At 27.3% G+C, this 16,765-nt stretch overlaps 1 protein-coding gene across 6 annotated transcripts in view; it reads right to left on the reverse strand.

Annotated features, from left to right (window-relative positions):
• The window catches only part of LOC123305288 (tensin-1), an 832,583-nt gene that overhangs the window by 329,112 nt on the left and 486,706 nt on the right, over positions 1-16,765 (reverse strand). The window contains exon 1 of one of the 6 annotated variants that reach the window (XM_044886966.1): positions 4,947-5,096. The exons of the other annotated variants lie outside the window; for them this stretch is intronic. Within the exon in view, the coding sequence (XP_044742901.1) occupies positions 4,947-5,063 (117 nt within the window). The 5' untranslated portion in view covers positions 5,064-5,096. Of the gene's footprint in view, positions 1-4,946; positions 5,097-16,765 lie in introns of those variants that run through there. 6 annotated transcript variants of the gene reach the window in all.

Below are 16,765 nucleotides of genomic sequence, written 5' to 3' on the forward strand. Positions count from 1 at the left end.
GATCTATTTGAAATTTCGATAATTTGGTTATGTAATCACTTTTAGTACGCAGGCAACTGTCGAAAAATTTTTATTTATAATTTTTCAAAATAATAATGGTCTCTATCGGCCAGTAATCTAGTAGTAAATCTATAAGTAGTAATCTAGTTAACTATCGGCCATGCCATCTGTTCATAAAATATCAGTGGCTACTTTCAATTACTTATACAAGGGAAGCTTACGGGCAGTGAACAGGCAAAGGCCAAAGCACATTTAGATTAAAATTTACTTTAAACTATCAGTCATGAAACTTCTTAAACTGCTAATGCATAATTTTAGTCTTTTCATTTTAAGAAATAGTACTTATACACATAAAATATAAACTAAAAACATTTTATATGATTATAATTTCATCGTTTTATAATACAACAAATCACTCACTTTTCAGACTGATTTCAATCATAATTTAATTAAATTTCTCATAAATAACAACGTCATAAGTCAGTCATAACATAACATTACACATACTCCTATTTTAAAGTACATACATACATTTATATATCGCATAATTCCTTGAATATTCTGTGTTATATGGGAGATGTTCAACAAAATATCTTAAAACAATAAAAATAGTATTTATTTTAAAATAGGGGATAATCCTGATTCCGAATTGGCCATATTACCCATAAAAATGTAAAACTAGACTTAATACCATTCGAAAGTAAAATTAAAATTTATTAGAAAACGAAGAAGTTACAAGCAATCAAAAATTGCATTCAAAGGTTGCCCATTGTATTCTAGTAAAAAAAAGTTTTATATGTAGTATCTATGGAGATACCCACGTATGGCGTCACTAATGGGTATCTTCCTCTTTGTTTAATAAGAAATTTTAAACGTTCATATCTTGCATACAAGTAAAGATTTTTCCAACTTCATTTTTCTATTCATGAAGTGAGAGTTCTTGAAGTGATAAAAATAATTTAGTCCGGTCACCTAAACAAAATAACTGAAAATTAGTAGTAAGACTATAAGAGACTCGATAGTTTTTAAGAAATTTCGAATGTGAATGATATGACGTAACAAAAAAAAAATTTTAACGGCCCGGCACAAAATATGGTTATTTGAAGCGCCTGTTTAATGGTCAAATTAGATAAAAGACTGGAAGTGCTAGGGAGCATAAAAACACATTGCATTTCAATATTGTGAATTTTGAAGATCATACCAAAAAGGAAGGCTTCATTTATTTTGTGCATAAAGTTGAGAATTGAAAAAGTTTACCATATAATTTTTTCAATAGGTTTCAAGAATCTAAGTTTAATATAAGAAATTTAATTTTTTTAATAAAATTTTATTAAAACCATATATATGTTTTATGTATTAATGTAAATATTTGCATTCAAGCATTTTAGAAAACAATAAGCGTTTTTATAAGGTTTTGTTTGGTTATGTGAATTAAAATCTCAACAAATGCTTAATCCAGTATAGTACAATTAACATCAACAGGCAGGCTTTAATGATAATAATACATAATTAATAAACATATTCATATACTCCACACTTTTCCTTTTTAATTTAACGACTTTTCAATATTTATACTTTTTAATAATGATAAAGAAAAAATTTTCATGCTAAACAAAAAACTGTTTCTACTCCAAAATAATTCTGGCTTTCTGATTCAAAATTAAAAGAATTTATACTTTAAAAGTTGCTTTTAAATATTTTCATAGATTTCTACTCCTGTTAGATTCAACTCTACAATGTTTCAATAAAAAATCGAAGGTGTTTAAATATTTTAGGCACGGGCGTTTATTAATTTATTTATATTTTATAAGCTTATAATTTTTCCACTTTCTTCTTTACAACCTGAATATCAGCGGGGCCTTTAAAATAACGGAAATTACACCTGTTTCTACTACCTTACCAGGCAATATATTTTGTCAGTTTTGGTTTTTTTGTCACCAAAAATATACTTATGAAAAAATGATATTTTTCCGCTTCCACGGATATTTTGTCTAGCAACTTTTTTTAGGTAAAATTGTTTAACGAACAAATTTTATAATAACTATAGCTGCCATAAACTTAAAAGCTTACAATATATTTGAAAAAAAAAAACATATTTTCACGACCTTTAACCTAGAATGATTTTTTCGGCGCACAATATTTTAGATAGGTCTTTTGTTGCATCGAAATAAAGATAATCCTTAAGAAAACTAAGCTCGAATTTCTTAAGCATATCGGCTCTTGTTTTGTCAAGAGCCGATATGCTCTTGTTATATATGTCTATAGTTATATATGTCTCACTGTCAGAAAAAGTGCCACAGTTAAAACCATTCTAAGCGTACGCATCATATGTTATGTTATAATAGTAACACTTAGAATGTTTTAAAACGAGCATTTTTTGTGACATTGAGTATACATAGTCATGTACGGGTCATATGAAAAATTGTTTTCTACTTTTTAATGCAATAAAAGTTTGTTACTAAAAAAGTATTTTGTTACTTAAATTTTGCATTCACATATTTACCGTCACATGCTGACTTATAGATAGTTACCAAATTTTGCTCGGTTGTTTAAATATAAATCAAAAACAAAGATTTAATTCATAAAATTTATAATAATAATAATTTTTATTATTATTATTATTATTGTAAGTATAATTATTAAAATTTTTTTTTATTGCAGTATTATACAACTCATAAATTTTAATTGATCGTAATAATAAAAATATATTAGTAATGGAAAAATGGTGGAAAAAATATCATTACAATAATGTTTTTAATATATAAAAAATATTCTACAAATGGGGAAATTTTAATTGTCATTGTACCGTCATCAATTTTCTAGTTATATTCGTCAATATTGTTTTGAATCCAAAAAGTTTGTACGCAAGTTTGTAAAAATGTTCCAATTATTTTAATTGAACCATAAAGACGAAATTTATCTTGACAATATTATTATATTTATATTATCAACACATTATTTAAATGGTGGAAAACATTCTGCAAATAATTATTGTAATGCCATCGAAAAATTTTCCACTGTTATATAAAAAGTTTTCATAATACTTTTTCTTGGATGAAAAATTATCATACAATCTGATTAAATAGTACAATTAACTTATGGAAAATTTAGTAATGTATGATAATAAGATGAAATACGTTAACGTAAAGAATGCTGTAAAACATACTAAATCGAGTCATATTAAAGTCAAAATTATCGATTTCCGTCGATAGGCCAGTGGATTATTTTTGAACATCCGGTATATTGAATTTGTTTCATAGCCGTTTATGTTCCGAGCGATGGTAGGAGGTAATAATAAACATTTTTGGGCAAGATCTCAATGCAGTTGTTAGTTATTATCAATCTTTCAGTACAACAAAATTAAATTAAATATTATGGTAAAAAAGAAAAAATTAATGCGTCTTTGAAATGGTCCACAGTTGATAAGGTTGTAAAAACTTCTTTAAAAAAAAGTTGACCTCTCAGGGGCGTACTTACTTTTGGGGGGTAGTTGGGGGTTTTAATCAGTTCTTTATACATTGAACAAAAAATTCAAAAAAGCTCAAGCTGAAGTGCACATTTTCGTTTATTCTTCTACTTTCTAGCTTCAAAATTGACCGACATATAAAACTATAAAAAAAGCGTTGAAAATTTTCAGGTTAACTTCTAGGTTAACTAACTAGTAGTTTTGTGAAACATTCTAGAAAAAAAAAAAATCCTGAAAATATTTTCTAGAATTGAGGGTTGTATTTTTTGGTTTTTCTAGAATGTTTCACATAACCATAAGTTGAAGTTAACCTGAAAATTTTCAACAAATTTTTTTTTTATAGTTTTGGAGAAAGTGTTTTTTTATAAGCTTCGCACTCACGGGTAAACAATTACATTTACGAAAGAATGATTCAAATAAAAGTTGTTAATTTTTTTAATAGGAAATTACATTTAAACTTTTATTCTATCTCTAACGGTTTACAAGATCCTTTTTCATTTGATTGAATGAGTGAAAAATTCATTTTTTAAAATTTTCAGTCGAAAAAAACCAAAATCAAAAATCTGCACAAATACTTCTGCTAGAACTTTTCTATTTTTTAAATTTTATTCATAATTTTTTTATTATTTGTAAAAAAGTGATGAAAAATCCCAACTACCCCCAAAAATTGGGGTTGAGTACGCCTCTGAGAGGTCGACCTTTTTTATGAAGTTTTTACAACCTATGAAACGACTGTGAAAAATTTCAAAGATGAATTAACTTTTTTCTATTAGATATTTAGTTTAATTGTACTATTATACTGATTCGGAATGGTAATTTCAAAAAACCACAGATGATCTGAAACAACTCCCATATTACAAATTAATAAGTTAAAGAATTACAAAATAGGTGAGATATAATAACAAAAACTGTGTATTCTTTGAACAAACATTAAAACACAAAAATTAAATCATAAATAAAACTTCTGTGTGAAAAGCAACGATAGAAAAGTACTACATTGACTTTCTAGCAGCGATTCAAATACATTGGTAAACGGTACATGTGTACAAAAGTAAATAAATATCGGGGCGTAAGTGGATACACAGCTCAATTTTAAAAGCATCGGTATCTTTATTATTACCTGTTGAATTGTAGCTATGAATGTCTCTATTATGAATGTCTAAAAATGTCTATATTATTTTTGTTGTTTGAACAGAAATAATAAGTATTTTTGGTGTAAGCGCAGGGAAACAAACCAAAAATATAGGAATTCACATTATTTGTGCAGACTCAATCAAAAACTGTTTTCAAATATTAATTTATAAATCCGATCAACAAGAATATAAGCACTTTTATGTAATTTATAAAACGATAGAGCCTTTCGATACGATACAAATCAAAAACTAATAATAAAGAAAATAATACTTTTAGTAACTGTTTCTCCACATATGCACCATCCTTTATATAAACAATCAACCAGATAAACAAAAAACTACTTTACCTCCGAGAAATAGTCATCAGTGTCATCAAAATCAGTGGTGGTTGTATCACTTTTTTGGCTGATTGTATCACTTTTTTTCACTTTTTTAGATTTACGAAAAAATTTACGTGGACGCATTTTGTTAAATTTTTTTTTTCACATAATTTATTCAAAATAACACTTTTATGTTTATCACACAAATAAATTCAGGCCATTTAATTATACAATGTTATAAATTAATTTTCAAAATTTTCACACATTTTCATTATACATAACACTCAATAAAATTTAGTTGTTTATAAGAACTTTTTCGTTACAAAACTTTCATATAACATTGAGTTAGTTTCATCCGGCTACAAAAATATAAATTTAATATGCGTTTCGTTTACTATGAGATGCAACGCAAATGAATTTTAATTCTTTTAACAAACAAAAAAATAAATGTCGACATAGAATCACAAAACAAACAAAAAATAATATTAATGTTTTATAAACATGTGCGTTTTATTTTGGCTGAAATTAAAACACAAAACAAAAATTAAAATGTATTTAAAACTGTCGTTCATTTTTAAGTTTGTTGTTCTTTTGTTTTGATATAATTCAAGAAAATGATTTATTTTTCATAATGATTGATTTTCCTAATATATAAACTTTGATAACCTTTGAGTAGAGGTCTCTCTAAACATATGTTTTAGATTTTATCCTATCTACTGAATAATGTGAGAAACCGATAAATTTTTATGTACCTCTGTATACAAGAAAAACGATGAGTTTAATAATTTTTCATAGAGTTGTTCAAGGAAAAGTTAAGCCATTGCAATTTATTTTTGGATCGGCCATATACAACAACCATTCTTAGCCTAATCTTGTTTCTATGACTGGTTATAGCTCGTATATTACCGTGAATATCATTGTATTAATTCCCAATTTCTCGAAGTGTTTTGTATTTTGACATATGCAGACATCAAAAACAGCAAATTTGTCAGCATGGACTTTACAATGCTAAAGGTAGAGCTTTTAGTGGACATGAAAGATCCATATAAAAATTATAATTCATATTAATTCAGATATAAAACCCAGCAAATTTTTACGCCAGTATAAATATAAAGGACACTGGTTAGGCGGCAGGCATGCTTAACGCCTGGGCTTGGCAGTGTATCACGACTACTTCAGGAGCTGTCACAGTGGTGAGGAGGAGGAGACAATGTCTCATCTTCTCTGTCACTGCCAGCTCTTGCCATGAGGAGATGGACTTACTTGAGCCAGCCTCTCTTTGACGACGTCTTCGATCTGGGGTCCGTCGACGTCAAAGCTCTCCTGCTGTTCTTTAACAGCTCCAAATGGTTCATGGAGTAGTAGCCTGGGATGGGCCAACCCTTTTTCGGTATCACAACGGACCCTATGGTCTAAGTGTGTCCCACCCCAGGAAAGTCACTCTAACCTAACCTAACCTGAGTATAAAAGTTTGACTACAAAATTTAAAATAAGTAAGTTCCTTACTATACAAATAGTCCTGTGATACGACTCGATTATTCTAGTGGTTTTATTCGAGATTCTCAATTTTAGTCAATAAGTAAATTCGATATAAAAATTGAATTATGGAAAATTATGTTAAAATACAATATATCACTAAAACTCAATGAATTGCTTCTTGTGAAACGTTTTCTGAAGGACTCTTAATTTCTGCTAATTAGATTGAAATAATCAAAATAAAATATTGGTATTATTCTTTATTATTTTTTCCATTCAAATTTCTTTAGAAACAGAATTACTCCTTACAAACCGCATGACACAATTAACTATTTGATTGATTCACTTTAAATATTCTTGATAAAATGACAATGTTTTTTTTACAGTTTTCGCTGACTCAATTATAAATCAAATACTATTCTTAGAAGTTTTTTTTTTTGTAATCATGTATTTTCAGCAAAATATGTTGACCGCAGAGGTTAAAATACAAGGTTTGATTTGTTTATTATTCTATTCTGTATTTGTTTATTGTGATTTCATTAAAACTTATTTTAAAATAGGTATCAATTGTTCATCATTTTTTAAAATTTCTTGTTAAAGAATTGGTTATGGGCGAAAATCAAATGATTGAAAATAACTGTAAAATTAACTGTTAAGTTTGAGGAATGTCAATGGCAGGTTTTTTAAGTCTATTAAAAAATTCGAGAATTGTAAACCAAAAAATTTTAAAGGTTGGTTAAGAGACTCCACAATCCTACAGTTAACAGTAGTTTTAAGCAATTTGCACATTTGCTAGCAATAATACCGTGTATTAAATATGGATGTCATTATTAGCGTAAAATTAACTTTTTTAATAGATTTCCTGTTTTTAAGAAGATAATTAAAAATTTTTACCATTGGATGGTTTATAATCAAATCCTGTCAAACTTTGCTAAAGAAAAATTTGTATGATTTTCTGCAAAAACAAAAATCAAATTTTTTTAAATGCGCTTTTTATCCTTTCAAATTATATGGAAAGTTTTAGTGAAAAACTTGTCAGTAATTATTTGACAAGGAAGCAATTAATTTTTAGAATGTACGTTTCTATGCGTATATCCCATGTGCGTATGCGTAATTTATTCTATGTGACAAGAATTATCAAAAGATTGAATTCTCTGACTTCGGAAGTGGGTTTTGATACTCTGAACAACATGGGGTAGTAACAATTGACAATGCCAGCCAGCGGCAGGCAACATCTTGGCAAGCCCGGGAATTTAAATTCGGGAAATAATGATTAAATGACAAAAAATTAGAAATAGAATATTTGAAATGTTGTAATTATTAAAAAAACGTTTTGACAAATAACAATCATTTGGCAAAACAAATAAAAAAACTTTTTTTAAACTTCCCAGAGGATGTAATGGGGCCGATTTTGAAAATCTTCAGTTTTACATTTTTCCGCGGTTTCAAGGGCTTAATATACGAATCAAACCTTTTCAATGTGATGTCTGTGATTGTGTGAGTGTGTGCGTATGTGCGATTGTTCGTAAGTGCGTATGTTCGTTCGGATTCTTTCGCCTCGATTATCTCGTGAACCTATTATGACATAAACACGTGACTGGGCTTATTCGACGCGTAATCGCGTATTTAAAAACTGAAAGAAACATTCAGCAGAATTGGTTGAGCCGTTTTTTAATGAAAAAACTGAAAAAAACTGAATAAAAAGAATCTGAAAAGTGGATAAAACACATCATTTATCCATGGAGATAATGATCGTTCCAGCATGAAGCTGCAGTACATGTTCGAAGAATAATCTATGAAGGTTAACAAAACCTTTTTTTAAATATTATCTCCCCGTCTGGGAAGTTAGTCGTGTGGACTACAGGGGTAGCACTCACACGACTTCAGTACCACATCGACTATGCACTGCCAATTTATTTTTAATTCTTTTCGAAACTTTTCTAATTTGAAACAAAATAATATTTTTAGCTGATTGATTAGCTGAAAATGAATGCAATAAAATAAATGCCGTATTATCAAAAGTGTAAAAAAATTGAGTTTGTAATAATTCTTTTTTAATTGACATGTAATTGTTTTTAATAAAAAATTTTAATCTACACGCAACCATCTTTTGAATAATAAAACATAAACTATTTTGTAACATTTTAGCAAAATGATATGTTGTGATTATTGCAAGTTGAAAAATATTTAATTTACATTTTGTGTGGACATTTTTATTTATATTTAACGGATATTATAAATAATAAAATTTTATTCAAAACATGCATTTTCATGATGAAAGCTAATAAAATTAGTGTAACATGCACAATAAATTCAATGCATATTATTTACGTAAAATTAGAATCATATTTATTTTTGGATTTTAAAAGAAAAAAAAGGATGTGTAAAAATATTTGAATTAAATTTTGAAACTAATATTTTAATCCGAATTTTTTCTTAAAATTTAAAATTTAGGCCACAAGTTTTACAAGTTATTCATCTTATATAAAAAGGGAAATTCTCCACATAATTTTGTCCGTATCGCGTGAAAATATACGTTCTGTAGAAACGATTAACTGTTAAAAGTTACACGCAAAGAGCGGCATGTGATCAAAATGAATCTTTGAATCATGCAATATTACTTTGTCGTTTCAAAGTTAAATTAATTTCTATGTGACAATAACAAGACATTTACATGCAAGTCTTTTTCCGAATAATATTTTTTATTGTTTTTCAAGAAGCTACTTGCTAGGAATTCTCTCTTCTCTCCCTAAGAGTATCTAACCAGTAAGTGCAAAAGTTATTTCGCTTATACGATTCATTTCGAAAAATCAGAATATCATAGCGAGTCGATTTTTAGAGATTTACAGTGTTCTGTAAAACAATTTTTTTAAATGTAGATGCTCGACTCAATTTGAAAACTAAAACTCTTATTCGAAACTTTATAGAATCATAAAAGGTTTCCGTTATCCTGGAAAGTAAACACATTCAAAAACTATTAGGCAACACAAAATAATAGTCATGTAAATACTTTACTAAAATTTAGCTCATAGCATCAATATCTTTAAGCGTTACAGATTTGGGACTTAACTTATATACCTTGATATATTTCATTTATACATGGTATAAAAAACTGTTAAATTTGTTCCATAAAAGAGGATAAATAAAAACACAGGCAGGCTGGTATTACATCAAATTATATTAAAAATTTATAATATTTATTCCATTATAGTTTTGGAAAGAAAAAAGACAATGGATAACTTCATTTGAATCTGAATGAATATTTATAAATATACCTCGAACATCTAATCAACGATCCCATAAATTCAAATAATTCAAGTTCTGAGCAGAAAAATTTTGTTTAACGGGACATGCTACAAACGGACCAAACTTTATTTATAATTAACAGATGCGGTATTCGCAAGCTTGTGGCATATACCTACAACACAGAATGGAAAATTTTATATCTGCAACATTATTTTCTCTAATTAATTTTTTTCATACTTTTCATAGACTTTGCTTACTGATTATTACATTCATTACTTTAGTAGTACATTACTTCATGTATATTATAACTACATTCATATTCTTTACTTTTTTGACAGTTTATTTTATGATCATTTTATCCGATTAAGGCGTTGTATCCCCATACACATTTATTAAAGCCCATCATCACATTTCTATTATAAACATATTATACAATTATCTAAATACACATTACACATACAACACACTGTATTTAAACAACACACACACACACACACACACAAACAACACAATAATTAATAAATTTAACTTGAACATAAAAACAATTTACGTAGATACACAATAAAAGAAGATGAAAGATAAAATGTTATGCTAATTAATTATTACATTCAGTCAGCACTAAAAGCTAATAAATTGTACCTTTTTTATGCATATTACATAATATAATACGCCTAGAGCCGGTCGTGATAGTTGGCAGTAGTCTAAGTACGATTGGAAATTTGAGAGCCCGTTGTCTAGGTCGTAAATACAGAAATTTAAATAAAAAATCATTTTTGCCGACACCAAACAAAGCAGTGTCCGTTATCAGACACCTTGAAAGTTGTAATATTTCAGATGTCGAATAATATTCAGTTCTTTCGAGTGTCCGACTAAATTATTTTCTACTTATTTGAATGACGTCTTGAATGAGAATTCATCATTCACCTTTCGCAGAATAAATAATTTTGCAGGTCCTATGAAAGACAAGTACCATCTATGAAAATATTCGTGGTGGAAAAATTAGTAACACGATTTAGGCAACAGCAAAGAAGCTCACATTTACCTTAAGGAAATTGGGTCTCAGTCAAGTTTGCTCCTATTGCGAGATTTAGTAGAACTTGACATTCTGATCCAAATTCAAATATGTATGTGTTTTTCGAAATCGTTAAAAAAATTTGTGCTGGAGTATAAGTGTACATATTTTTAACACATAGTTAAAAATATTCTATTCTCTTACATTGACTGAGAGACTACAAAATACTAGGAAATTTGGCCGAGACCCAATAGGGTATTCCACTATTTTGGAAAAAGTACTTCAAAATGTTGATTTTGCTAATAAAAAGCCACCAAAAATTTATTTCGGAAAAATACACACGCTTTCTTGCCAAAAATTTAAATTAAAATTTAAACTGTCAAAAACGCGGGCATCCAATTTGATGACGTAATATGGGTATCACTATACGAAATAACACAAATAATTTTGACAGATATATTCATAGACATCTGATAATAATAAATAAAAATACTTATTATCTATGTATATATTATACCCAGCTGTCTACCCTGAACTAACTGATCTATGACTCATACCGCTATGACATCACAGCTGGGCTTGTCCGCGTTTTAGGTCACGTGATATACAGTTTAAAAATTACGATTTTTAATTTTAAAAGAAAAATGTGTTTTTATGACTCGAAATCAGAATATTTAAGTATATTTTTTAATAAATTTTAACTTTTTTCAAATTTTATGATTTATTTTTGACTAACGAAAATACCCTATTCTCATAAGATTAGTGAAGTGTGCTTTCCGGTTGTTCTGAAGTGACTGTCAAATCTTACGCCTGCCTCTGGACCTCTTGGTACAATAAATGCAATACATAGTAGTAACAATAATAATGTTTTGAACTTGAAATATGTTATATGCGATAACGATAAGAGAACTTTACTACCTAACTAGTTCTTGTTATTACTGATTGCTATTGTTAAGGTAGTACCTACACGAAAGTGATATTCCAAAAATTTCTCAAAACTCAGAATATAAAATATTTAATTCATAATACACTTGCTGTTAAAATTAGAAGATGATTTACCATGCCATACATGAGATATTAGCAATTAAAAGTGACGCAATTTGTACGTGTACATGGGAGAAGTGTATAAAAATACACAAATTTACAAATATTATATTTATTTACCAATGAATGACGTCCACCATCTCTATGAAAAACTAATATAATGTAGAATACTATATTTAGAAAATATATAAATAAAAATAAAAATTATTTACCATATAGTTTCGATAAAAAACTTAAATAAATAACTCGTTTTAGCGATGATTTTTGTGGAAAAGATATGAAGACTAATGTTAAAGGCATATGTCATAGTGTGTGTGCTTATATGTATACTAGAAACAGTAGTGAGGAACTACAGTCTTGTGAAAATAATATATGGTATAGTCATAGTAGTCATAGCACAGTTAATGCACTGAATGATAGTATTAGTCCAAAACTTTTTGACTGGACGGTCGCGGAGGAACTACCTTAAATGTATGGCGCCGTTTCACATTATAACAAATAAAACTAAACAAATTCTAACTTTACCTATCTATTTAAATTTTTCCGCATATATTTCTACATGCATTTTAATAGTATTTCAGTATTATACTAAAATATTTACTCATATTTCAAAAAACAATTATTATTTTACAAAATAAATTAACAAATATGTAAATATTTTTATTTCTATTACAGTGAAACTGTATTATTTTGCAATTTAAATTTTATGAATCATTCATTTTACTACCGCTAATTATCCAAGCTAAAAAGACCAAAAGACCTGAAAAAATGATTTCAGAACTCCGATTTTGATCATTTTTATTTAAAACGATCGTTATTATATTATTGAACTAAACTTTTTTTTTAATTACGAAATCGGAGATATGAGTCCTTTTCTACTAGTCATCGGTAAAATTTAGCCTTATTTACTCGGGTAACATTTGTCTACGTTTATTTCAATCTAAAATTATCCTCCTAGAAAAAAATATCCAGAATCCAGAGTGTTGCACATGTACCCAGAATCAATATTTACCGTATATAATAGTTAATTGAATTTATCAAGTTATATATTCTTATTTATTGAAAAATATGTGAAACACCTGAAAATGAAGTATTCCTTAATAATTACCAATGTGATATCCAGAATCTTAAAGAGACAGACAAAAATTTATCATAACTTGGAACAATCCTCGAAAACTTGAAACGCATCACAGGCGCTCTGAAAATTACTCTTTCGCTATAAGCTAGCTATTCGTTATGAGCTAGCTATTTCTATGTTTTTCTAAGTTCTATGTCTTTTATTTTTCTTATGGTTTTATTTCAATTTATGGTTTCATCATTTATGGAATAATATAGCCTATATATTTAAATGAAAATAATTATTATTTAAAATTTAATCCTACACGTGACCATATTAATTGTCCTCATGGAAAGGCTATAATAATTCATTTAAATCGATTTTTAAAACTGATAAAAGTGCGACTAGTGAATTTTCAAAGGTATTTATGGTTTTAATCCCGCATAAATAGATTATATTGATTGGTTTTATTTGACTGGTGTTGCTGTCTGTGTTTTGCAAACTTTGTCATGAAATTTTTAACTTGAAATTCAACGATTTTATTCAAATGACTATAAAAAATTATAATATTCATTTAATTTTTATATATTGGAATTCTAAAAGTTGCTACGATATTCAAATACATATCTATACTGAAAACTACAAGGCTGTGAAGTAAGATGCAAAGATTTAAATTACTATCTTTGTTTAAAACAATGACATCACCTTCTATATAACAAGTGGCAGCTTTAAGAAGAATTTGTACGAGAAAGTGAAAGCGCTAAGAAATTCAATTCCCTAGAAATGTAGACGATAAATTTTTCCCCTGAATTACAAAAAGCAAAAAATTGAAAGTATGGAATTGACAAAAGTTGTAAACACTTGTGCCATTAAAAAAAATTTACATTAATGTTTGACGTGTTGGTGTTTAGTTTTACTGTAATGTTTTTTTATTTTATTATTTTTTAAATGAAGGAAGTTTGTCATTTGAAATTATTATTATTATTATTTTAAAATTGTCATTGCATGTCTCTTTGTTTCATTATTAAAATTGAAATAAAAGTGAAATTAGGTATAGTAATTCATCATATTGTTTTAAATTGTTAAATTATTACTTTATAGTTTTATTTCTAATTTTTTCATTGAATTATTTAGTTGATTAAAAAAAGACTGTTTAATGGTTTAGGAAAGACGTCATTTCGTTTATACAATTTTCTGTTGACTTAATGATAAATGATAAAACTAACACAACAAAATTTTTTTACACATTTACTATTTGTACAGGTGATAAAAACATAAATTATGTAATTGAAACATTTTCTGCATGTGTAAAAAATGATGACACAGAAATTTTAAAATAACTCATTCTTGAAATTTTTGCGATAAAGGACGCTGTTATGACTAATTTGCAGTTCTTTACATGTTAATGTTATAGAAAATGTCAAATTAAAATTATTGAAAAGTACTAATTAATTAAACTTAAGGCATTAAAAATTGTGAAAATAAGAAATCAAATTGCACAAATATTATTTTTGAAATATAAATTATCACAATTATTTATTTAAATTTGTGAGACAATAATATTAAATTTTCAATGTAAGTCATAAATGCAATCCATACAATTATATATGCAACCATACAATTCTATAATTAGAGTAGTCTATCGTTGTCATGGAAACGAAACGTTGTCATGGTGCAAATTGTAATTATTTCAGTTGCTTGATGATTTATAAATAAATTTCGAAGTAAAATCAATATATTCACATTTTGATTAGCTTTTAATATCAATTTCTAATTTAATCATTACATAAACACAAATTCTTTTAACTTATTAAAAAAGCAATTTTTTTTTCACTGAAATTAATTCAAAAAAATGTCACTACTTAGGTCAAAGTGTCATCACACACTTATATAGGAAAGCAATATTATACACTTTTTTTTTTACACAGGAAATACATATTTTAATCAATTATTCATAAAATACTTCCACGTTTTGTTCGTTACTGAATTTTAAAGTAGCACAATTTGTCAAAATATTGGTGTAGGTAAAACTTTCTACAGTGTTTACAAATAAATATATCATCTATGAATAAATAAATTTAAAAAATACAATTTTTATAACTTTCATAAATCTAAATCAACCTACGTAATCTAAGGGTATGAGGTAGGGAACATGTACCTATAGTTGATATTATAAAATCTATTTATTTTTGGATTGTAAATATTGATGACTTGATTAGTTGAATTGGTTGATAAAATAAATCATGATAAAAAAAAGTTGTCAAATAAGAAAATATTCTCCGTTCAACTATAAAAGAATTACCTCCAGGCGAACTTCATCAAATTTATAAACAACCTTTAACGATTTCAATCAGAAAAATCAGTTCAAACACTAGATACTATATTGCAACAAAATAACTAACTTCTAGAAAAAATTAACTAAAATCCTATACTAAAAAAAATTTTTTTTGAAGAAATCCTTTTATCTCGAAGAAAAAACAATTTTCGAATTCGCGAAATTTTCCAATTACAAAAATTTCTAGAGACTTATACTTAGCTTTCACTGATATTTTATAATGATGCCTTATCTCTGGTTAAACATAAGCTAATCATGTAAGTAATAGATTTGTATTCGAAATGAAATTAGAGATTGAGGAGAAACAAGAGGGTGATAATGGAACTTACACTTCAATATACATTTTAACTTAAAGCTCTTATCGTCCATATCTTGTTTTGTAAAAATGGAATTGAAATGGAACCACACAAAATCGGTTGGCGTGATATTTACTTATTCGTCTAATTGTCGCGCATACAGTTAATGCAATTTTTCTCATGGATGCTATTATCGAAATTGAAATGGGACCATACAGGAAGCACTAGCTTTTAAAATCAATCAAGTCATCAAAATCGATTCATCCAGTCGAAAGTTCTGAGGTAACAAACATAAAAAAAATACTGTCGAATTGATAACCTTCTCCTTTTTTGAAGTCTGTTAAAACTAAGCAACATTCGGTTGAAAAGAAAAGTTGGACCTGCTAAGTTGTGTACAAATTTCACAAATTTTTTACCTCTGTTCTCATGAGCACAGTTTTCGTTATGTCGGTTCTAATTTTGGAGAGATAAAATATATTGAATGCTCTAGGAGTCTCCTTTTTCTACTCTCATCGTGCATTAAATTATAATCAAATAAGTTCAAAACAATTAATAAGCGTACGTCTATAGATATGGACACAAAATACCATTAGTGGTAGCAGATAAAGAATTAATATCCCTGATTAAGGAGTTAAAAACAAAATGAATATTAGTGAAAATTAAAAGTTCAACTAAAAACGCCTTTAATTATTTAAATCAAGCACATTATAGCCTCGTCCTAGAAATATAATTAAAAAAACAGACCAGGATATTGAACATTAAAAATTTCAACGATAAATTACAAAAACAATTTTTCAAAAGTCATCAATTTAAATTAATTGATAAAATAAGGAAATTGCAATAAAAATACATAGCAGCAATACTAAGTGTTTATTTATTTGTTTGTTAATTATTATTTAGTTTCATTAATTTAGTTGTTACTCAGTTATTATTCAATCATAAGCGTAACAGAAATATCACAAAAAACTATGTTTAATTCATTCGTTACGTGTTACGTGTTCAAACCAAATTAAGAGGAGAAATTAAATATGACAATTCATTTTCATAGTTTTGTATTTGCTTCTTTTCTTATTGTTACATCATCAATGCTGTTGTTCAATTTCTTGTCACTTTCAAAAGTGTCTATCAAAGCATTTCTTTATGGATATAAAAAGTTCCTTTGTTCAATAATTTTTTTAGTTTTTTTTAACATTACTTTTACTAACATTATAGCAATATAGGCTGCAAGAAATTCTTATATCTAACGACTGAGACTTCATTATTTCTTCTAAGAAATTATAATGGGCAACAAGAATTGCATCTTTATAAGAACAAATTTAAACCAATATATTACGTACTAATAAATAAATAAACCTTCGAAATATTTTTTGTCATCCATTT

This window comes from Chrysoperla carnea, chromosome 1 (assembly GCF_905475395.1).
Source record: "Chrysoperla carnea chromosome 1, inChrCarn1.1, whole genome shotgun sequence".
In the NCBI taxonomy this organism is placed as follows: domain Eukaryota; kingdom Metazoa; phylum Arthropoda; class Insecta; order Neuroptera; family Chrysopidae; genus Chrysoperla; species Chrysoperla carnea.